Source organism: Nicrophorus vespilloides, unplaced genomic scaffold, assembly GCF_001412225.1.
Source record: "Nicrophorus vespilloides isolate i.1.1-1 unplaced genomic scaffold, Nicve_v1.0, whole genome shotgun sequence".
In the NCBI taxonomy this organism is placed as follows: Eukaryota; Metazoa; Arthropoda; class Insecta; order Coleoptera; family Silphidae; genus Nicrophorus; species Nicrophorus vespilloides.
The window spans coordinates 4357-27558 of record NW_017099660.1 but is presented as its reverse complement, the minus strand read 5'-3'; the positions used below and the strand labels follow the sequence as shown (position 1 = coordinate 27558).

Sequence of the window (23202 nt, the reverse complement as noted above, 5' to 3'; positions counted from 1 at the left end):
CTCAAAGATTTAAAACATGATTATTTTATTAAATATAAAGAACCAAAATTCATCGTTCTGTAAGATTTTGCGATAACAACAAAATCATCCATAATTTGTCTGTTGCTTTATGCTTGCACTTTTATATATGATTTCAAAGATCCATTTTTTTTTTCGATTATGCAAATGGTATTAGTCAATTTGTTCGGTCTCGTTTACCTTCCATTTCGTAACAATACTTTTACGCCATCTCATTTTCCTCTCATCGCTAGCCGTTTCTTTTTTTCGTACCCAGGGACGAAATAAAAATATATTACATTTCAGGTGGCAAAAGCCCAGTTTTGCAATGAATATTTTAGCCGTTTTCCACTCAAATTTATTTATTTTTCGCACAGCTGCCTTTTGGTTCAGGACTCATCGACCCGTCTCCTCCACCGGATATCAACCAATATTTTCTTATTTATTTAGAAAATAAATACTTAGACACGATTAACGCTATTCATATCTGTTTATTAAACTTGAAACAATTCGTTTTGTTCAGAAGATTTATATTGATGAATATCAATAAAATTTAACAAAGTCAAGATTTTTATATGCAAATAATATATAAGATATCGTGCTTAAGATTAAATCATTGAAATTATTATAATAAATGTATTTCTTTGCAAAAATTGAAGAATTCCTTTGACTTTGTACGTGTTGAAAATGAATAAATATATAAAATTAATAGCATGTCTTAAATAACGAATAAAGTTAGTATGTTTAAAACTTATTTTTTCGAGAAATTTTCTTCATTAAGAATTAACAAACAAAAATCGAATAATTTCTTTGATATTTCCTGTTTTTAATCAAAAAAAAAATTGTAAAATAGATTCAATATTTCCTGATTTTTCGCAGGAGGAAGAGGTATGATAAAGTGTGGAAGGATAGGCAGAGGACGATCATTCCAACGAGGTCGCGAATCAAGTGATCCTCCGAGAATCCGTACTGCTTAAGAACTTGTTCACCGTTGCTGACGCAAGGTAAGCGTGGATCGGAATGTTCACAAGCTGCAAAACGGTAAATTTTATTACTTTTGTTATACAGAATTTAATAGGAACTTACTTATATTGTTGACGTTTTCCCATTGAATTATAGTCATTGCTTCCATTCCGTACATCAACCACGACAAATTCTTCGTCCACGATAAATATACGCTGATAGATCTATCAAACATTTGTATCTGAAAATACTGTTTGTTTATTTTTTTTTACTTACTCTAAATTCATGTAAAACCCGGAAGTTATCATCAGGATATAATCGAATGGTATAAGCCAAAGCATAGCGGAGGCCACGGATTCAAAGGCGTTGGAAAATAATAATCCTTACAAATATTTATTATTATTAATTTTGTTTGTTATCGTTATCGGATTGCTTACCGCAGGAACAAGCAGTGTTCATGATGAGCGCGGAGGTGAGGCAACAGATGACTACACTATACAAAGTATTCCTCAGACCGCAGAGGTAGTACAGGATGAGGAGGAAAAGTATAGGCTCCACCATCAGCACTGGTAACTGAGAATTATAAACAATTATGTTTGTTGTTGTTCGCTGTTGGACTGATTTTGTTTCACCATGGAGATGACTTTGGCCGCGTAGTAGGTGCCGGTGTTGTACATCCCGGATTTGTATTCGCGCATGAAGAGAGGTAAACCTTCTGGGAACTCTGCGAGAACTCCGTACATCGCAGGAAATGTGTTCTCGCAGACGATGATGGCCAAGGTTCCTTGCAGTGATTGTATCCCGTTCTGCGTTAGCGGATCTGTCCCTATATAACACATTCCGACCATAAAACTGATTGCCTGGAAACAGAAACAAACAATATGGCGTCAAACAACATGGCGTATATGAAGATGGCGATAATTGACATACCGCGCTCTGTATGAGTCTCAGGTAGAGGGTGGCGGGATTACGAAAAGTATCGGTGAGGAGGCGCCGCGTGATTAACGCGAATCTCGTCCAGCAGAAGATCTCTTTACTGATTAATGAATGTGAAAGTCGAAATGAGTATTGCAGGTGTAAATCGATTATATCTCATACTCACAAGTTGGCCCTGAAGTCGAAATTGGAGTGCTAAAGTAAAATGAAATAATAAAATTAAAAAAAAAAGAGAAAACGAAATATTTGAGAAGGAAGTCTGCAGTGCAGCAGATGGATTCGCTCTGAAAGGTGCGTGATTTATGGTGCATTTTTATTACCTGGATGGCGGCGCCCATGTGAAATTCATATTGGACAATGACGTCGACCTCCTTGGCGTGATCGCTCAGCGAGAAATTATTACTAATCCTTTTCACGGCCATCCTGCTCGCCTCCTCAGATCCGGGCACCGGTGCCAAAGTTCGGACGAAGAAGTCAGCTGGATTATAGTTGGCTGGTCGACCGTAACCCATGCTGCAATTGCATATTAATTTATGGCTTAAATACAGCTTAAGTATATTATTTTAAAGTACATGATTATGGTTTGATAATTATAAATATCTATATAATGTCAATAACGAACTTGCCTTCCTGTTCGATGTTTTAGGAAGTATATAAATAACATCACACTCTGATTGAAATAAAGTTAAAGCATGTATTGCGTCTGAAAGATTAGTAAGGGAAATCGCAGCATATAATCGGATATCATAAGGTACGTTCATATGAACGACGAGTACCTGCATATAAACGTACATGTGAAGGAAGAGACGTGTATACCAAAAAAATCGTAAATGCAATCATAATATTTAGCGTTCATTCGCTTAGTATTCTGCAAATATTGAATGCGCTTGTTAAGCGAACGTTCCTTTTTTCCTATTGGATTACCTGTTGAAGAAGTCGTCAGCGCTGGAGGCCGATCCCATGTACGCGATCCGACCATCCTCAAGCAAAATTAGTTGACTGAACATGGCAAACAACTGGCTCGAAGGTTGGTGAATCGTGCAGACTATTGTCTTACCCTTCGCCGCCAAATCGTTCATCATCTCCACTAATTTCTGTGCAGAATACGAGTCTAGACCAGTAGTCGGCTCATCACAGAACAGTATTTGCGGATCGGTTATTAACTGGCGAAAACACATTATAAATATCTTCGGTTCAAAAAAACAATTCTAAAATTACCTCTGCGGCAAAAGCCAACCGTTTCTTCTCACCACCCGAAAGCACCTTTTTCTCTCCGCTGAGCCCGATCCGCGTATTCCTCAGCCTCGCTAAACCCAGTTTCCTCAGAATATCGTCTATCTTTTCTTCCCTTTCCCGTCGCGAAACCCTTCGATCCAACTTCATGCGAGCCATGAACTCCATATGTTCGTACACCGTGAGAGAACCGACGAAGAGGTCCTCCTGGTGCATGAACCCGCTCATGTGCCTCATATAATCACCGATCGCGCGTCCATTAATCAAAATGTCACCCTCCACAATTAAATCTTCTGAAAATAACAATTTTATTTCTTATTTCTACTTAAACTTTACTGAAAACTCACTAGAAGTCCGGTACGCTAACGCAGACATAAGAGTGCTCTTCCCAGATCCACTTGAACACAAAAAAATATCTATTAAAAAATAATGATTAGTTATTTCTTCAGTTACCTGGATCCCATCAAAGCAACCAAACTGCCTGGTTTAATCGCACCGGTTACTGGAAAGGTAAATAATAATCATTGCTTATTTGAAACATAAGCATTATTTATATGGAATTTTACCTCCTGATATTATGGTTTTGATGGAAACCGGATCACCTTTTCGGTCTCTGACGAAGACGTTCAGGTCCCGCCAGGCGATGGTGGCGCCTTCTTCATGCGGAGACCATCTGTCGTAGCTTCGATTGAAGTGGGTGGGTGTGTGCTTACGTTCCACCAGTTCATGATCATCCTTTTACATATAACAAATATGTGTAATCATATAGTCTTACCAGAAATATTTCTATAATTATAAAACTCATATATTCAAATTTCTCGATGGTCCTTTTGAACAGACTAATAAACAAAAATATTACCATAATTAAATTATGATTTTGCAAGATTCTAGTCAAAAACACGATAGTTTTAATGACAATCTCTTATACCTTTTAATGGTTGAGGAATATTTAGAAAGTTTTTCATTAATTATAAGTAATTATACTTGAATTATTATTAATATCACCTGTTTTATGGTTCTCTTAAGAACGTCCAAATCGATCTCGCCGTTTCCACGCGAAGTCGAAGTAAAGCTGCTGCTGCTACTGCTCGCCAATGAGGTGCGTCCTGAACTGCTCATCGTCTTTAACGTGTCTGTTATGCGTGTGTGTATGTATTTCTCTGTAATAAACCCGAGTGTAATACACACCTGATTATCGGGTCACTACGCCCGTGTCTGTATTAGATTTAGTTTTGCTTCTGGAAACTTTAGAAGAAGCCTTTTATTTTTGTTTAGTTTATTTATTTCTAGTCACGAAACACCGGTCGAGAAAGTTTCAGCGGAGATACCTTACGAGCGTCGAGGGAGAGGGAAAATTGATACAGAAATGGAACCGTTTGTTAATTATCGCTTATCTTGTATTTGTACAGGAATCATTACAGCAACGAAATCAACAAAAAAAATAATTATACAAATAAGTGAAAACAAACAGAAACGTTATGCAATAAGTGTTATTGTGCACGGCGCAGGGTCTTGAATAGCAGGGCTGAGTAGGCGAGCAGCTTGAAGATGATCGTCAGAGCGAAGAGCATGACAATATCCGTGACCAGATTATCCTACAATAATCGAATTATTAGTTATTAATATGTATTAGTTTGATTTTTTTGCTTACTTTGGAGAAATTGTAAATCTTTAAGACGATTTCGCCGCTTTGCGGACAAGACACTGCGCCTTGTGTGCAGTTTATATGCTCTATTCCGTCCCATTGGTTGATCATCAATGATTCGTACCCAAATCTGAACCAGGAGAAGAATGACAACCACTCGAAGTAGACGGGGATCGACCTGTGAATGCATAGCTTAAATATTTTTTATGAAGATAAAACTTAAACGTTTAAAAATTTGATTACAAAAAAATATGCATATATCTGCAAGATAAAAAGCACTAATTATTTATGTAACAGAAGGATCATCTTGTTGTTCGGTATATTATTGCGTTTTTTTCTTACTTTACGTTCAGAAAGAATCCACCGAACAGTAGTAATGGTATGTTGATAGGAGGACCTATAGAGAGCGCCATGGATACGCTGTCGGTGAGACATGATACTAGGTAACCTGGGAAACAGTATTTGTTTATTTAATGCTTTTTTTGTTGCTGAAATAATTAGTTCACCGAAACTGATGGAAACGTTGCTGACAAGTGCGACGACGGATATGGCTATTAAGAATCTAGACACTTCTGGGTTGAGGCCAATCATGTAGTAACAAACGGACACGTAGAACACAGGAATGAGGGTGAAGATCGGCACCTCGGATAGGGTTTTGCATATGAAGTAGACGTCCGTACGGTACATCCCGTTTAGATGTTCCCTTAAAAATATGGGATACTCGGCGCAGAACACCTAGTGAACAATCAAATTAAGACTAAAGCATTTGTGATAGGTGGTGAGACTCACCGAAACTACGGCATAAATGTTTTGGAACGTGAGGCTGGTGATGAAGATGAACATGGCTCCATTGATGTTCATCACGCCAGCCTCAGTCGCCGTTTGTCCAAAGAATAAGAAACCGATTATAAAAGCGGAAAGCTGCAAACAAGTTTAAATTGCTGAACATGATTGTTTCTTTCAACTCACTATAGTCTGCAGAAGGCGAACTCTGATGTAGATCGGTTCCTTAACAACGTTCAACCAACACCTCCACGAAACGGCTCTGAACTGCGCAAACCACGACGCTTTGTAAGGGTTTTCCGCACCTTCCAGACCAGCCCAAAACCTATAATCCTCATCCACGTTCACTATTTGCTGCGATTCCTGAACCATTTTCTGACCGAACTCGCTGCCCTCAAAGGCATCGCAGATCATGGTAATCGCCTGTCTGCACGATTCCTCCTCTTCCGGTGTCACTGCCAACAATTGGATGTAATAATCGGCAGGATTATAGTTATGCGGACAAGGAGCGTTCAAACTGAATTAATTAGCATTAATCGATGAATTACATTTAGAAGCAATTTTTTTACAGACCTCTGAAAAAATTGGTTTGCCTCGATTGGTGTACCCATGAAGGCTACTCTACCCTCGGCCATCAGCAAGACCTTGTCGAACATCGAGTAGAGGTCCGAAGAAGGTTGGTGGATGGTGCAGATGATGGTTTTACCAGTTTTGGCCAAATCTTTAAGCACCTGCACCACGTTGGAAGCCATGAAGGAGTCCAAGCCCGAGGTCGGTTCGTCACAGAACATCAGCGACGGATCGGTGAGAACTTCAGACGCAAAGGCCAATCTTTTCTTTTCTCCACCGCTAAGACCGGCTCCCAATCCAATGTGAGTATCAGCACATTTCGTCAAACTCAACTAAAATTCCAGCATTGTTATTACCAGGATCATAACAGTTTATTTAGTTAAATGTTAAATCACTTTATATTCATTTTTTGGTGTAACTGTATCAAAGTCGCCCCCTCAGCGGCAAACGTTGACCGGTCCGCGGCAATAAAAAGGTTGGGGAGCACTGCTTTAAAGAAGATGTTCTTTAAAACAGTGCTCGGATTCATAAGAAAATCTTATGAATCCGAGGCGGAAGTAAAATGTACATTCGCTTAACGGCAGTTTATGTTCGGATTATATAGATAAACTTTATTAAATTATTAAATTTTAACTAACCTCTTTGATGACCTGTTCCACCCGTTTGATCCTCGCTTTATACGGGATTTCTCTATCCATTCTCACCAAAGCCTTGACAAGAACATACAAATTATTTAAAAAAAAAGATCTACTAAGATAGATAATAAATTTACGTGAAATATAAGATGTTCTCGGACTGTAAGATTGGGAAAGAAGAGATCTTCTTGTTGAACATAAACACTCTGACTGGTCAAAGCGGATCTAGCCATCGGCACCCCATTGGCCGAGCGGAAACCGGAAATTATCATCTTTGACGAAGAGCGAAAGGTGAGTGCGTTCAACAGGGTCGTTTTTCCCGCGCCGCTCGCCCCCAAAATAGCAAGAAGCTCGCCCGGTCTTGCAATCCCACTCACTTAATAAGATTATAAGAAAAAATCTAATTAAATCTTTGTTAAATTACGTTTTTCATTTACCATTTTGCAAAATGTGCTTCCGGGTTTCCGTCGATTTTCCGAAAAGAGATTCCTTCTTGTCTTTCACACTGACGAAGACGTTTAAATCGCTCCACACGTACGTGATCTTCTCGCTCTCGCTTCGCCCACTTCCATAATTTTCTTCATCCTTTCTAATCTTCTTTTGTTTTTTAATTCAATATTAGTCAATTAACAAACTTTCAAAATAATACAAATTATTATAAACCACAAATTACCCAAACAATTGTTATGAGCAATAATAAAGTTATCCTAATAACGTTTAGTAAATAAGCAGTTTATTTTTGAACATTTAACTTCGTACTTACTTACATTTACTATTTATCTAATTTAGTGATACTACTTACATATGATGATTCTAACAGCGGCTGCGTTTCTCTCGACATGGCTACTTGATGTGAGCGGTTATCTCACAACTGTTGTCACAGATCTGCGTTTGTTTAATTCTCTACACTTTTTTTCAGGTATTTATTTGTTTCTCGTTTGTCTCTACTTGTTTACTGCAAACGCAGTTGGCCGCATGTTTGCTTTCCGGATTATGCACAGTTTTCTTGGTTTCTAAACCTATCCGATTTCAAACAGTATCAAATTGCAAACACTCGCAATTATTGATTTTTTCGAATAGTTAGAAACGAGAGTAAATTAAAACAAAACTTTTATCAACGTTATTAGTTTACTTGTATAACATATTACAATATACCTGAATATTAAAAAAAAATAACACAAATTTGGAGAGGATAGTAAGTTCAGAATTATAATGGTAATTAATTTAAATTCGTTTATTATTTCTTTTTGTATATATATATAATCTACTTATACAATTAGATCATTTTTGTTTACAGTTAATTTGTACATAAGACTTCAATTTGCATTCCGTTTTTAGGAGGGGCGGGTATTGCATGCATCGAGGGAACAAAACGTAAACGAGAAACAAAAGTTGCTTGATAATAATTGAACAATAACAACAACAACAAGAAGAAAAATAGGTTCATGTCTTTTTAAGTGTTTAGAGAGCTGTGAAGTTGAATGGAGGGGAAAAATGAACGAATGGCGGGTGCATTAATTTTCTAATCGTACAATTTACCTAACGATAATTTAATTATTGGCACTTTCAATCGTTTGAATCTCTTCGAATCAAATAGTAATTTTCTTAATTTATATATATATATAATATTTTTTATATATGCAAATATATATAATTTAGCTGAAGAACGTCTCTTCTTTTTTTTTTGATTATTTAGTTTACAAAGAAATATTTGTATTCTTTCACTTTATACAATTCATATTATTGTTCATCACGTTCTGTTGAACATCGTCGTATCAATAGACCTTGTTATTCTTGGAGATGTTATGGGTGGCCCAGTTCATGGAGGTTTTCCAGGAGTTGGAGAGGGCCTCGTCGAATTTGGAGCGGAAGTGTTGCAGCGCCTCTTCCTCGGATTTGGAAAGAACCTGCAAGTAAACGATGAGTAAGTTGGGAAGTGATAATGCGAGTGGTGTTTCACTTACTAAGGTCTCCTTTAGGTAGTTGAGGTCCTTCTCGGAGCTGAGTTCGGGCAACCCTGTGGATATCATCATCGCGAAGAGCGAGAGTATCAATCCGCCGTGCTTTCGTAATATAAGGAAGGCTTGCTCGCAGTACTGTTGGAACATCTTGAACTCTAGATTCTTCTTCTCGCCCTTACTAATCACATGCACGAAGTCGTGGGTGAGCACGAACGGGACCCGTTCTCGCTTGAAACCGAACTTTTCTTTGAAGTGTCCTAGGATGTGGCCGAAGTCGATATGGAAGAGCTACAAACGATCGTCAATTAAGTTGAGTAAGTTATTATTGAATGTTAATAATGTTACCTGTCCGTTTTTCTTGACCATAATATTGTCAGAGTGACGATCCGCAACTCCCAGAACATAGGTGGCCACGCAATAGCCTGCACAACTCAAGGTGAATTCGTAGATGGCCTGCTTCAGCGCCGCCTCAGTCTTGTTGTGGTATTTTAACCAGTCTGTAAATACAATCAATTAACCATCATCTTTATTACCAGTAACAATTATTTATATTACCTAGCAATGATTCCTTACGGAAGGGTGACGTGGCGGAAAACATTACGCGTTCCTTCTGGATGTTAGCTATGGTCTCGGCGTTCAGAACCACCTCTATCATGCCTATTCGGTACTCGGTGGAGATACACTTGTAGGGGTTCATCCTGCACCAATATTTCGTTTATTGTCTATGTAATTATTATTTTCTAACTTTATACGCACCGAAAATCGAGCCCCTCTTCCTTCCACAGTTTGTCCATGACTCGGAGCATCTGTAGCGTGAGCATGTCCTGGCGTAGATCATCGCCGTTCTTAAAAATTATGTATATGTCGTCGGCCATGGTGTCACTATTCTCAAACACTATCCAGAGAGGTCGCATCTTACTGTCCATCACCTTAACTTTATCCACTCTGAAATGAAGACGGTTATTAGCTTTTGTTTGAACTTTTCTTGAGGTTGATGATCTCACCTGACACTATTGCATCGATTGCTTGGATCTAGTGGACTGATGAAATCCTTGAAAGAGTCCTTGCTATGCTGCGTCATGTAGTCCTGCATGGCGACGCGCGCCTTCTCCTTGTCCCTGCGAGATTTTCTCACCACCTCGCTGATCTTCTTGAGCTTCTCAAGGCCCTCCAGCTGCCTGCTAAGTGCAGGCATGTGCTGACAGCTACCGCGGCAGTACGCCTCGAGGATGAGACCAAAGCGGACCGAAACGGAGGCAACCTGCATCTCGGACCGCAAATGCCAGAAGAGATAATGTCCAATTTTCTGATTGCACAACGCTCGCTGTAGCAGGTAAGTGACCAGATCGCAATATAGGAAGAGCTCATGCTTGAGGGCTTGTACGAGCTGCAGGAGGTAGAGTAGCAGGTCGTCGTCGACGATATCAAGTAGGCAACGGACTGCGAATCCCCGAACCTGCTGATCGGCATAAGCGTAATCAAGCAGTTCCAGCGCCTTTTCGACCGGCAGTACAGGCCACCTCTGCAGCATGTGCACCATGTCACCCACATCCTCCTGGTTATCCCAGTCGATGCAGTGCAGAAGCTTCGGCAGCACCTCCGGTTCCCTCTCCAACCAGTAAGACCGGTACCTCCACATCTCCTTCCTTTCCTGGTCATGCACTTCATAAATATCGTTCTCTATGAACGTTTTTTTGAACTCGGACAATTCCGATTCCGACATCTCCTTGATCTTCCGCACATCCTCATAATCACCCGTAGCCTCCATCTCCTCTCTTTCCTCACGCTCTTCCCTTTCATACCGCTCTTCCACTTTGTTTATCATTTGCTCCAAAGATGGAAAATACACGTTAACACACGAGCTGCAATCGAAAGATCATAAAATTTCAATTCGGTTAATTAATATCCTTTAAACATCAAATTAATTATAATTTATTATTCTCACAAGTCCACATCCTGCATTCTCTAATTAATAATAAACACAATTTATTATATAACAACATACAATTGGTCGCCCATTCTCTGAATATTATCGCAAATTTAATTTAAATTATATTTTATTATAGAAATATTTACAACCAAATATTGAATGAAATGAAATCTATAACATATCATATATTTACTATATAAATTCATAAATCATGTTGCACTCTTTGTTTCTATCTCGCTCGCACTGTTTCTAATAATAAAACGATAACCAATCCAGTCATCGGCTATTATTTACTTTTCGCGAATGCATTTGTTTTATTTATTTGTTTTTTCCGCTATTGTTTTCCATTGTGCGATGAAATTGGAACGGGGCGAACTACGAATGGCCATTGTTTGTTGTTGTTTTAATGTAATGCAACCATTGGTCGGTATGCGCTGCTGTCGATATCCTAGTTGCAGTTCGAAGAGAACGATGGTCAGAGACTATAGTTTCGCGCGAATCAAGAAAACCCGGTACATTTTCATTATTTAATGAAAATGCAGGTGAGATTATAATCATTCCATTTACCAATTATTAGTGGAGACAAAAGTATTAAAACACGTTTGCGTTAAGAATAGTAAATAAACAAATTAATTGCAAATAATGTAAATTTATAATTGTTACTGACATTTAATATTTTAATATTATCTTTAAACTATCTGGTTTTTTATTAAAATAATGGTTTCATATTTTACTGGGAGAACTTCCATGGTATGCAACTAGTTCTACCTATTCATAGGTATCAAGGCTGTCGCTTGTAAAATTGTTTACATTAACCATAGAAACCAATAAACAAAGTGTAATTGTGAATCATCTTGAAGGTGAGTTTAAGTATAAATTTAATTATTTTTTAGTTATTGAATGCGAGTGAAATGATTCACTTCTTCCTAATCTGAGTTTTAAAAAAATGTAGTATTTTACACTCACCTATCGAATGTGATAGTCAGACTGGTAGCGTTATTGCCGGGATTGCTGACGACGGTGCCCAGGGGATAAAGGAGATCATCGTTCAACATCATCGCATCCTCAGCATACGTCCAGAGGTACAATGTCATAGCGCCCGTCTTCAGCTGGTTCCTGTAGTCGAAGATGGTGGTATTCGCCCATGCAACGGGATTCGAGTTGAACTCCTTGTTGGGCTCCTTGGTTTTCCTGTTCTTGGTGCCCTTGCCGCTTTTAGGAACTTCATAGATGGCCAAACACAGCTTCGCGCTGCGCGGCAAATTGCATACATCAATATTGAAAACGAGCCGCTCGTTAAACGTGAACTCCATGTTCTCATTGAGCAGCTGATGCTTGGTGTGCTGTGGCTGACACAGTGACTTTCCACCATGGAAGATGCCCACCATGATACCTATCTGCCGATGTTTGATTAGGTTAGTATGTTAAATGTTAAAGTGATGATTGCACTTACTTCCATGGAAGCTGATACTTTAACATCACAATTTACTTTACAGGCCGTTTGCACCGTTAACTCAAATTTCTTGTCGATGTTCCAGGATGATTTGAAGTTGCTCTTCTTACGTAGCGTCAGCGTCGAGTAGGGAGGCTTCTTCGTGTTGTTGAAGTAGGTGTACTGATAATCGTTATTGTGCATAATGACGTTCGCTTTGGAGATGAGCACCAGCTTCGGAATTTCGTCCTTGGAGATGCAATCGCGTATGTACTCGAAGTTCACTATGGGATGATCGGAGATGAGGTACTCGTCGGCGCCTAAGACTTTTAACACGTAATCACTCGGCTTCTCGCTAGTCTTCAGGAAAGAGGACTTGCGTTTAAGCAGCATCTCAAGCACGCCGCCCGTGTCTGTGTTCGCTGATACGCAGATCTTGAAGTTGTGCTCCGAGTGGCCGTCGATGCGACCGAGAAGGTAAATATTCTTGCTTATGTACACAGAGTTCTTGACGTTATCCAGGTTGAGGGCGGTCGTGGATATCCTCTCGGGGTACTGGTATAGCAGCCGTTCTGTCCACGTCTTCTGTTCGCGCGAGTGCGACATGGAATCGGCCAACTGACGCGTCTGAAAACGGAAATCGTTGATTTCCGGACTGCTAAGCGCATCAAATTCGTCTAGCCTCTTGCCTATGAGCTGACCAATCTTAAGATTTAGTTTATCTTCGGTGTGCCCTTCTTGCACCTCGCTGATCATAAGCAGAGCGCCCATCGGCCGCACCTCCTCCAGACGCATGCTCTCGTCGACGATCTCCTCATTCTCACCCCGATCGTTGATGTAAGTAAACCGATACTTGGAGACGTTGTGAAGCGCTCCGAAGAGCGGCAATCGTTGCGCTTCATACCAGAGATCCTTAAAAGCAAAAAATTGAAGTAAATACCATAATTCTTAAATACTAGAATACCTACTTCTCTGATATCGGCAAAGCACGAATTGTTGGTGGCATCGATGATGATGACCAGCGAGTTCGGCAGAAGGCACGTGAGCTGCACCTGCTCGATGTTCTCCTTCTGCCAGAAATCGTACATGTACTCATCCGGGATGCCCATGTTCTCTTCTCAATTGTCACCGGCAATCGTCCAAAAGACTTCAGCTACATAGTCACCGACTGTTGGTGGCCGCTGCAAATTGGTCTCTGTCGTCAGTCATATTTTTCCTTTTATCAGCCAAAATGTTCAATTCGTTTGACGAATGACTATCCCCACTATTCCAATGAATAAACGGAACAGTGAAATCTAAATGCAATTCATACGCGAAAACATTCACTCTCATTCGGGGAAATCCACTGGCTCATCCACAAAACCGCACTAACGTCAATCATGTTTATACGCTAATCTAATGACAATTTTTATATACAATGAATTTAAAAAAAAATATCGAAAATTTTCCAACTTCAAAGTAGTAATTAATCCAATAACACATAATTAATATTCAGAAATTAACCACTTGTAAAATCAAAACATCACAATTTAAGATTACTCGATTAAAATTATTTTTGTTCAAAATGTTCAATTAAAATTCAGATAATTATTTAACCCATGAACAACACAAATTACTTGGAACTCCTAGACTGATAAAGAAAATAACCACCCTTTAATCACTTGACTTTCATAACAAACTTTCAGAATTCTTCAGAATGAAAAGAGGATTTCAAAAATTGGGTACATGCAAAGGGAAATTATCTGGGAAATCTTACCTGCCAGGAGTCCTGGGGCCCATCCGGTGCATCGGGACCTGCGGACCATTCACGTTCGCAACCTGCGGTTCCCAAATTTTCTTTCTTAATTTTCGTTTTTCTTCCCACAAAAACTATTTTTTTTTCCTCACCACCGTATTTTTTTTGCACACATCCACGATAATCGGGAAAAAAAAGGTGATGGATTGTTATTATTTGCCCAGTTATCGCAGTCCGCTTGCTTGGCTGACACCCACAAAAACAACACAGCGGGTACTAGGTTTACCAACTTAACAAAAATAAATATATTTGTATATAGATGCATACAAACACACACACACACACACTATTGTAATTTGTGGTCAGTGCTTGGAATCCTATAAGGACAACGAAGATTAAGTTCTTCCGGTATACATTTAACAAAGAACGTTATCAACTGGTTTCAGGCCTTTAAAGAAATTGAAAAGATTACAAGATATTCGATATTCCAATACTATCATTAATCATTTTTATTCCAATTGTAATCAGAAGCAAATCTAATTTTAAATCATATACATTATAGCATTCAAAGAGATAAATGCAAAGATAATTAATTCAATGTTAATTATACGATTATTAAAAAGTTCATTGCAAATTTTGCTCTAAATTCAATTTAGCTAATAGACCCGTATGATTAATAATCTTTAGGATCTTAGTGTTATGCAAAAGCGCATACACATGAGAAGGTCAAGTTGCCTGGATATTTTTTTTAAAATTAGGATCTCCGTATTTTTTCATTGATAATTATGATCGCTCCTCTTAATATATACGCTACTTATCATATACATATGTTTGCATATTAAGTAATTCATATAAACATGTTTGTTTTATCTGTATTGTAACAAGCATCACAACGGAAGTAGACGGAATGATGTCTGTACTTTAAGATAAATTAAATGCGATTAACTAGAATCAACTTAGATTAGTATTATATATTCGGTAAATGTCTAACTAATCTAATTTGATCTATTTAGTGGCCTTTCATCGAAACGAATCAAATAATTTTTGTTAACAATAAGTGATATAAAACTCATTTAGAATGCATTTTTTTGTTCTTAAACTATGAGATTTTGTGTATTGATGTAGTTCACAGTTTGTTCGAATTCCACAAACTTTTGATGTGTCTCAAAATAATTTAAAGCTATGTCAAGTCATGATACAAATATAAATTTATTTGTATCATGATGTCAACTCACTCATAAATGTGTAGTTATCACTAAGTAAATACTTGTTAACACTAATCTGTATTGCATTTAGAGTAATGATGACCAAGAACTATCCAGTCTAAGATTGAATTTTTTTAATGTGTATAACAAGAGTATAATTTTACTTTTCAGAAACTATCAAGAATTAGCTAGTAACAAAAACGTCTTAAAATTGTATTAGATATATCAGCAACAATTCAAATCAAAATAAGCTCATCCCAACAAATGTTATGCAATAAAAGTAAAGTACAAATAGTTGTCATGGTTATTGTCATTATACTACTTACTATACTACAGTAGTTTGTAGGAGTTCTATGCCGTGATATTTTTGTATTATGGCTACTTTTATATAAATATACTAACAAATACGCTAATACGTATGCAGACATTTATAATGTTTGAACATGTATAGAATATTTTTAACATTTAATCTTTTAGTTAAATAAATATAACTATAAGTAATTGATTTAATATCGAATTGCAATTTGTTCTCTTTGTTTTGTAATAATTGTTTATTTTTGTGGTTCGAAGGTGCAGCGTGTCGCGGCGCTCGCATTCGTTTAACCTCAATTGGGAAGTTTTTGTTGAGAATTTCTCGAACACATAATAAAGCACGTGCCGTGTTTTTTTTTTATTCCGTTTAATTGGTTTTAATTGTATTTGAAATTTTACTTCGCCTGCATTTTGGATCTTTAAAACACAAGGTATGTTGGAGCACTCTATAAAGGTGCCGAGGTCGTACAAAGCCGCAGCCAGAATCCTAAAAACCTCCAAGCTCGATGGAAAGGGCGTCAAGAATGTCCTCTATGATCTGGGCTCCAAAGAGAAGGTAAAAAAATGCACTATTTATTTTTGTAAGAAAAATATGATGATTATATCTAATATGTTTGTAGAATCTCAAAATGATCTATGCTCTAGTTATGGAGACAATGAAACGCTTTGAGTTGATTGATCGCATGATGAAAGAGAGTGAGCTGTTAGAGAAGGAGCCCAGGTTCGATCCTTGGCTGGCAAGGATTCTGATTACAGAGCTGGTGTGGAGAAAACAGAGTCTGCCTGGAGAGAGCAAACCCATTCAGACTGTACTGGCCTATGAGCAGAAACTGAGGGCAGCTTGTGCTGATGACGCTGAGCCAGAAATTGAGGACGTTGCTGAAGGTAATTTTTCTTTTTTTCTCTTGCAGAAATGATGTCCACTGATGAACCTTTCATTCCGGAGCACACCAAGCAGGCCTCGAAGGCCGTACTGATGCTGCTTTTCTACAGCACGCTAATGTTCACGATACCTTTTGGCGCGTTCTTCGCCGTACGCAACATTCTATTCGAATACGGCGTCGTGGGGTTCACGAACACCGTGTGGTCTGTGCTCACGGCCGTCATCTGCGTGAATTTCATCATTTGTTTGTACGCATACCAGGCCTACCATGAACAGGAGTATGACGACGATGGCAAAGAGATAAACACTCTTGAGGAAAAGAAAACTGACTGATGAGGTTTCTCTATTTCAACATTCATCATTCCCCTCACATTCGTATTATTATTATAAATAGTTTAGTAACATGTATTTAATTGTAATAAAAAGATATTCACGTTCGCGCTCTTTCGATTTTTGTTTCCTTTAGTCGAAATTCCGAGGTACGTTCGGGTTAACACGCTGAAGGTGAGCACTCAGGAGGCAATCGGGAATTTCTGCGATGACGGATGGTCTCTGGTGTATCATGAAGACAAGTCCGATTACCGAGGATTTCTTGAGAGGATCGGCAATCTTGAGGAGTACGAATTTATGGTGGATTTGCATTTGGAGGATGTCCTCATTTTTCCGCCGCGCACCGAATTCTTCCGGCACGCAGGATACAGGGACAACCTTATTATTCTTCAGGATAAGGTGATTGTCTTCTACTTTGATTGAAACAAAATAGTTCATTGTTTGATTCAAGGCGAGTTGTCTTCCGGTGAAGCTTCTTGAGGCGCCGAAAGGCAGTACCGTTCTGGATATGTGCGCCGCACCGGGCAATAAGACCACGCAGATTGCGGCTACCATTGGAGATGAGGGTGTTATTTACGCGGTGGAACGAAGCATGGAGCGAAAAGTCACGCTGGACAAGATTGTGGAGTCGTCGGGTGCGACCTGCGTGAAAACCATCTGCAAGGACGTGCTCAACATCAAAGGAGAGGATGTTCCCGGCGTCGAGTACATATTGGTTGACCCAAGTTGCTCGGGGTCGGGTATTAGGTCTCATGTGAACGGCGGAGAAGAGGTTGGTGGAAATGTTGCGTTGGCCGCCAGACTGCGTAAGCTGGCCAACTTCCAGATTCTCATTCTAAAGCATGCGATGCGCGCTTTCCCTCTTGCCCGACGCGTCGTTTACTCAACTTGCTCTATATACCCGGAGGAGAACGAAGAAGTGGTGCAAGACGTGATCCGGAGTAATCCAAATTTCAGATTAGTCAACGCCGGAGATCTTCTGCCCGCATCTTGGATCAACTTCGGTACTGGCCCGGTCGGCGAGAAATGCATCTACTGCAGGCCCAACATCGATCGCACTAGCGGCTTCTTCGTCGCCGTCTTCGAGAAGGTGCAGGAGGGAGAAGTCAATGAATTTTTTAAACCCAGAGAACCTACAGCCAACGCCAATGACCCCAACTCTAACAGCGGTGATAAACGCAGAAATAGGAGGAGATTTCTTAATGGCACTGTTGAGTTACCTCCAGAAAATGTAGATCAAATTCAAAAGAATACAAATGAAGAACAAGAAAGTAATACCAATAAGAAACGTAAGATTGAACATGTAGAGAATGAAACGGAATTTGGAACTAATGTAGCATTGAGTAAGAAAGATAAGAAGAAAAAGAAAAAAAATACTGGAAATGAAAATAATTGCGATACAGTTGATGCTAATGAAATAGAAGATGTAAATGATGTTGAAATTGGCGAAGATACTGCAAGCAAGAAAGAGAAGAAAAATAAAGATAAGAATTCTGTTGAAGAGACTGACGTATCTAAAGCCAAAATAAGTGACGATAAATTAAGTAAGAAAGAGAAGAAAAAAAGGAAAAGGTTGGCTGAAAATGAAAAAGATGAAGATTTTAAACAAACTGAAGAAGATGTAACCATCAGTGAAGACAAAATGAGTAAGAAAGAAAAGAAGAAGAGGAAACTGCAAACTGAGCAGAGCGAAACGGATTTTTCGAAAAGTACAAAAGATTCGGAAGTAGAGGATTCAAGTTGTGTGCAAACTAATGACGATAAATTGAGTAAGAAGGAGAGGAAAAAGAAGAAGAAAATGGAATTACAAAATATTAATGATTCTGTTGTGGAAGCAGACATAACTAATGTGCAAATAGACGAGGAAAAATTGTCCAAGAAAAAGAAGAAGAAATCGACAAAAAATGTCGAAGAAGTTGTCGACGAGCAGACAGAACAAAATGCTTCTAAAAAAGATAAATCGAAGAAGAAAAGCAAATAACTGGAATTGTTATGATGTTTGTTACTTGTTTCTTTATATAAATTGACTTGTTTTTATTAAACTTCCAACGTTATTCGTCGAGAATACATTTTATTTCTTTATTTAATATTTTGACTATATGAATTATAGGAAGTTAGGTTTGTTCCTTAAATTAACTAGCTTAATTAATTAAGAATACAATGCAGTTCATTATTTTATGTATCTTTATATCTTTTTTTTTTATAAAGTAAATAAAATATAACCATTGTCTAATCTTAATAAATAAATTAGTGTTCATCAAACAATTTTATTTATTTCTTACTATGATTTCGGTCATACTTCAATTGTTTCAAAAACTTTGTTTTGTAATACTTTAGAACAGTGTTTTTCAAGCTACGAAAATTGCGTGTTTTTAAATTTTTAATGGGTCCCGAAATGACAGCTGTTATCTTTTGTCAAAGCGACGAACTGAAATAGTATTTATTTTTCAATACAACTCGAAATATGTTATTATTATTTTTTGTATGTTTTTATCTCATTTTTGTTCATAATATATTATGCAACAAGTCATACATTTAAGTAATGGTGTTGCGTAATCGTTTTCAAAAGTTTTTTCAACTTTAAAGAATCCCACAGACTATCGCGTTAAAAGCTTTGATTTTCAATGATCTTAGGTGTTTCATAAAAAATAATTAGAAATGTGTACTACACCAACATCATAATAATTTAAGTGATGGTGTTGCGTAATTTTTTTCAAAAGATTTTTCAACTTTTAAGAACCCCACAGACTATCTCGTTAAAAGCTTTGATTTTCAATTTCTTAAGTGTATCACAAAAAATAGAAATGTGTACTACACCAACATTAAACCATAATAATTTAAGTGTGCCGTGGAAGTTAAACTATAAGTTCAACTGTGCCGTGAGATAAAAAATGAAGGTTCAAAAGCACTGGACTAAAACAATATCTACTCAATTTCTACTCAGCGTTGCTAAATCGCGTAGGTATGCGAGTTTCTTTATAACCGTTTTAACACATCCAACAAAAAGCACCAATGCTTATTGGTGTGTTCAATGTTTATGTCAACTTTACTTTTTTTTCTGTTCTTTGCTTCTTGGAAAGTGTTTTACGCCCATAATCGCGGTTTAACGATTTCCACGTTGCGATTCGCGTGCCGATTTTCTATTGCCCTCAAGTTCACCGTCAGCTGCGTGAAGAAAAAAAATGAAACGTATTACAAAAAAAAACGGTCGCGACACATTTTTTCCACCACGCGAGTGATTTTATTTATTTATTTACGTTGTTAGGTGGTGGAGTTGGGAGAAAACAAATGACCTCGAGATTCCAAATGTACTCGAGGTACAAAGCCGACCCAAATCCACTACACCCCTTCAAAATCACCTTATAATAATAACCATCATTATTGTTGTTTCTTCTCGCATGATTTACGATGTTTAAGCAAATTCGCTTCATTTAACCGGCGGTTAAGCGCACGCTAGTGGCCTTCAAGATCGCAGTTAGATGGATAACCCGTAAAACAAAAGGATAATTAAAAAAAAAGAACACATGATGATATCAAAGATTTCAAAGAAACAATGCTAGAGTTGTTAATAAATGTTTTAGCTCGAATAAAAATAAGGTCGAAATTATTTTATTTGTATCTGCAAATGCAAAAAAATATATGCAAAAAAACAAAGAAAGGCAATAAAAATAAATTATGTTGGGGGGGAATTTGGCGTTAATTTTATTACACATGCAAGGACCGCTCGCACGGAATAAAAGTTAATAATAATTTAGTGCAGCAATAAAATATAAATATTTATTTTTTTATATTTAACTTACATTTAAACTATTCGCGAAATTCTTGAAGAAATCAAAAGTGGAACGGATTTTAATTATCGGATCGATGTGAAGAGAAAACAGAAATATATGTATGATCCATATATTAGCTAATTAAGTCGAGTCCTAAAAAACGCACGAGTCTCATGAATAATTCACGTTTAATGAAAAAAGAAAAGAAAAAATATAACTATTTATTCTCTTTCTGGCTAATACAATATAATTAGTCGGCTAATGCAATTTAGATTTCGAGCCGGGAATATTACATTTCATATATATATAAAACACTAATGTACAACAATTTATTCACATAAAATTTACATTTTAAATTTATCTTTACGGTCGTTATTTCGAAATGTAAAAATGAAAATACATTTTATATTACATATATAAATTTACAATACGTGCGTTGTTTTGTTGCATATTTAGTATGATTTACTTATTACAGCCGGAACGAAATCAGGGCAAATCGCAACTATTTTTCTTTTGTATATTTCAACGTCGTTGTGGGTGAACGTGTTTACGAGCGCCTTTTGTTTCCGTAATTGATTGTTGGATGCATCTGGTGATTACTCACTTGTTCGTGATTTTGCTTTAAAGTGGAAGCTCGGGTTTGGAACTTAATCGAAAATTGAATTGTTCGAAAAAGTTAACAATGTTGCTATAAAAAAATAATGTAAAACGATATAATCCTAGATATTTTCTTATTTAAACATTTATAACAGTGGATAATGTTTAAACGTGTATGTAAAAACGATTAAAATACATAGAAACTTTAAATTACATATAAAATAAATAAATTTATTATTCACAATCTGCCAAATGCTGGCAACGAGTAAATAGTTTTGGAACTGTAACAGAATATAACACTGAGCGGAATAGTTTCCCATTGAAATCCGTCCAAATTACCTAATAAAATATATGAAAATATAACTTCAGTTTCTCTATACGGTTGAAAGAATCGAAATTAATTTAAGCTGTTGAGAAAATATACTTCTGTTCGGGAACCGAAATTAAGTTTTTTGTTTTTGGAAAGAGATTTATTTAATTGTACTTAATACGGTACATTACAATTTTACTAATTTCAATATTTGTGGATAATGAGTAATTAATAGTTTAACCCCAATTCAAAATAACGTAAAGTGTTCAAATTCAATTTAAACTAACTAATTATTATCTAACCTAACCTAATTTAATACAAAATATTATAACCGAACCTCACTAAAACCATATAAAATTATGAAGTTTACATAATAGCTATTGATTAAGTTTGCTTTGCTTAATTAAACAATATATGAACTAATTTTATCTAAGTAATGAAATATCATTTACAATGATTATGAATATTAATTAATAAGTAATATTAACTTTTGTTAATAACTTTTATAACTTTTGAGAATTTTAAGAAATTATATAATGGCTACATACTCAGTGCAAGAACTGGTCAAAATTATAGAATTTTATTATATTTCCCGACGATCGAAAACAGAAATTAACCGGAATTTTTAATTGAACCGTAACTGTAACCGGAACGAAAAATTGCTGAATTGAGAAACCGAAGCAGAAACGAAATTTTAATTATGTATGCTCTTTGAAGGTAGTGTGCCGGTCCTAGTATTTTGGTTTAAAGGGTGTCCCAAAATTAACGCAAAATTTGATAAATAGAAAACACAGTCTTTAGACTTCAGATTGTGAGTTTTTATATCTGTGTTAAACTGTATTTTCTATTTAATTTACATTGCTTTTTTTCGATTTTAAATTTTAATTTCAACCGGTACTGAACCGAAATTTTTAGACGAACCGGAACCGAATCTGGAACGATAAAAATTTACTTGGAACGTAACCGTAAACCGGAACTAAATTAATTTCGGTTCGACTCTCTGTCGTGGTTACAACGAACAAAAAAATACTGTGCGCATTTTAATGTTCCAACAGCTCCCAGTGCAAACATGATTAGAAATTTAATAAGCCGTTCTTAGGAACGAAAAATTCAGATTTCGCTTTTCCTCCCCGTTCTCTTGATTTAACGGCACCAGATTTTTTTGTGTGGGAATAAATGGTTTACCTGAATAAACCACAAACAATAAACGAGCTTAAATAAAATGTTTGTAAAGAATTAACAAATTTAGAGCCAGAAATGCATTAGAAAGAGTGCATACGTGAAAATGTAAGTATTATTTTCCATACTTATATCAGAAATTACATTTTCATCAACAAAAAAAAATACAATTACAAAAGTATAAGTTTTTACATCAGCCAGTCGAAGTTGGCCCACCCTGAAGTATGTACAGAAACTTTATATAACTTAACCCAACATTACCTTACTAAATACATCCAACTATGAAATTAAATTAATTGATATTTTCGAAATAAAGTTATATATTTTAGTCAATAAAATATATTAATTAAATGTAATCCGTAGACACGAAAGATTATATTTTAACCAACAAATTATTATTAATTTCATAAAATATTTTACAAAATATCTGTTTTGATTATAAACGAACAAAAAACGTAACTAAATTACTTGAATTTTTGCTAATATAAATTATCTAAAACCTTACTAAACGCATTAATCTCTGAAGTTTATACAGTATCCAATTTATTAGCTTATTTCTATTTTTGCCAATAGAACAGAATTGTCAATTTATTTTTTGTTTTTGTTGTTGTTATAAAAAATATTAATTTAAATCATCATTAATTCTTTAACAACAATATTTACATTAATATTTGAATTTTCTTTGTGTTTATAACATTTGTTTACTAACATTGATTATTATTGTTTTATTTATTATTTAATATAGAAATTAAAGAAAATTTAAGTTTTTTGATGGTTTTTGTTTTTTTTTTAATTG

General features: G+C 36.5%; 4 protein-coding genes across 6 annotated transcripts; 2 read left to right on the top strand and 2 right to left on the bottom strand.

The window, feature by feature from the left end:
• Positions 1 to 822: 822 nt before the first annotated feature.
• Positions 823 to 7737, bottom strand: LOC108565085 (uncharacterized ABC transporter ATP-binding protein/permease YOL075C-like). The gene is made up of 25 exons (XM_017924367.1): positions 7565 to 7737; positions 7200 to 7359; positions 6900 to 7138; positions 6766 to 6837; positions 6131 to 6459; positions 5744 to 6074; positions 5564 to 5695; positions 5281 to 5509; positions 5117 to 5222; positions 4781 to 4952; positions 4629 to 4724; positions 4135 to 4317; positions 3696 to 3864; positions 3583 to 3631; positions 3477 to 3526; positions 3115 to 3422; positions 2821 to 3059; positions 2217 to 2409; positions 2063 to 2091; positions 1891 to 1996; positions 1593 to 1820; positions 1398 to 1533; positions 1237 to 1342; positions 1084 to 1184; positions 823 to 1028 (listed from the first exon to the last, which is right to left on the bottom strand). Exons 1-25 carry the CDS (start codon positions 7601 to 7603, stop codon positions 853 to 855), a joined length of 3978 nt encoding a protein of 1325 aa, XP_017779856.1. The 5' UTR covers positions 7604 to 7737; the 3' UTR covers positions 823 to 852.
• Positions 7738 to 8424: 687 nt separating this feature from the next.
• On the bottom strand, positions 8425 to 14183 carry LOC108565087 (phosphatidylinositol 4,5-bisphosphate 3-kinase catalytic subunit delta isoform). 3 transcript variants are annotated; one of them, XM_017924370.1, is made up of 11 exons: positions 13973 to 14183; positions 13842 to 13903; positions 13054 to 13349; positions 12107 to 12997; positions 11620 to 12050; positions 9728 to 10585; positions 9480 to 9668; positions 9279 to 9421; positions 9069 to 9220; positions 8727 to 9011; positions 8425 to 8669 (listed from the first exon to the last, which is right to left on the bottom strand). In XM_017924370.1, exons 3-11 carry the CDS (start codon positions 13192 to 13194, stop codon positions 8538 to 8540), a joined length of 3222 nt encoding a protein of 1073 aa, XP_017779859.1. In that variant the 5' UTR covers positions 13195 to 13349; positions 13842 to 13903; positions 13973 to 14183; the 3' UTR covers positions 8425 to 8537. The 3 variants fall into 3 exon arrangements, with proteins under 3 accessions (XP_017779859.1, XP_017779860.1, XP_017779858.1); XM_017924371.1 differs by having other exon boundaries at positions 13054 to 13266; XM_017924369.1 differs by having other exon boundaries at positions 13054 to 13266; positions 13842 to 14183.
• Positions 14184 to 15677: 1494 nt separating this feature from the next.
• LOC108565090 (vacuolar ATPase assembly integral membrane protein vma21-like) lies at positions 15678 to 16657 on the top strand. Its single transcript, XM_017924373.1, has 2 exons — positions 15678 to 15768; positions 16249 to 16657. The coding sequence occupies exon 2, from the start codon at positions 16251 to 16253 to the stop codon at positions 16551 to 16553; it is 303 nt and encodes a 100-aa protein (XP_017779862.1). The 5' UTR covers positions 15678 to 15768; positions 16249 to 16250; the 3' UTR covers positions 16554 to 16657.
• LOC108565088 (probable 28S rRNA (cytosine-C(5))-methyltransferase) lies at positions 15757 to 18661 on the top strand. The gene is made up of 4 exons (XM_017924372.1): positions 15757 to 15893; positions 15958 to 16222; positions 16687 to 16949; positions 17002 to 18661. The coding sequence occupies exons 1-4, from the start codon at positions 15771 to 15773 to the stop codon at positions 18529 to 18531; spliced, it is 2181 nt and encodes a 726-aa protein (XP_017779861.1). The 5' UTR covers positions 15757 to 15770; the 3' UTR covers positions 18532 to 18661.
• Positions 18662 to 23202: the final 4541 nt, after the last annotated feature.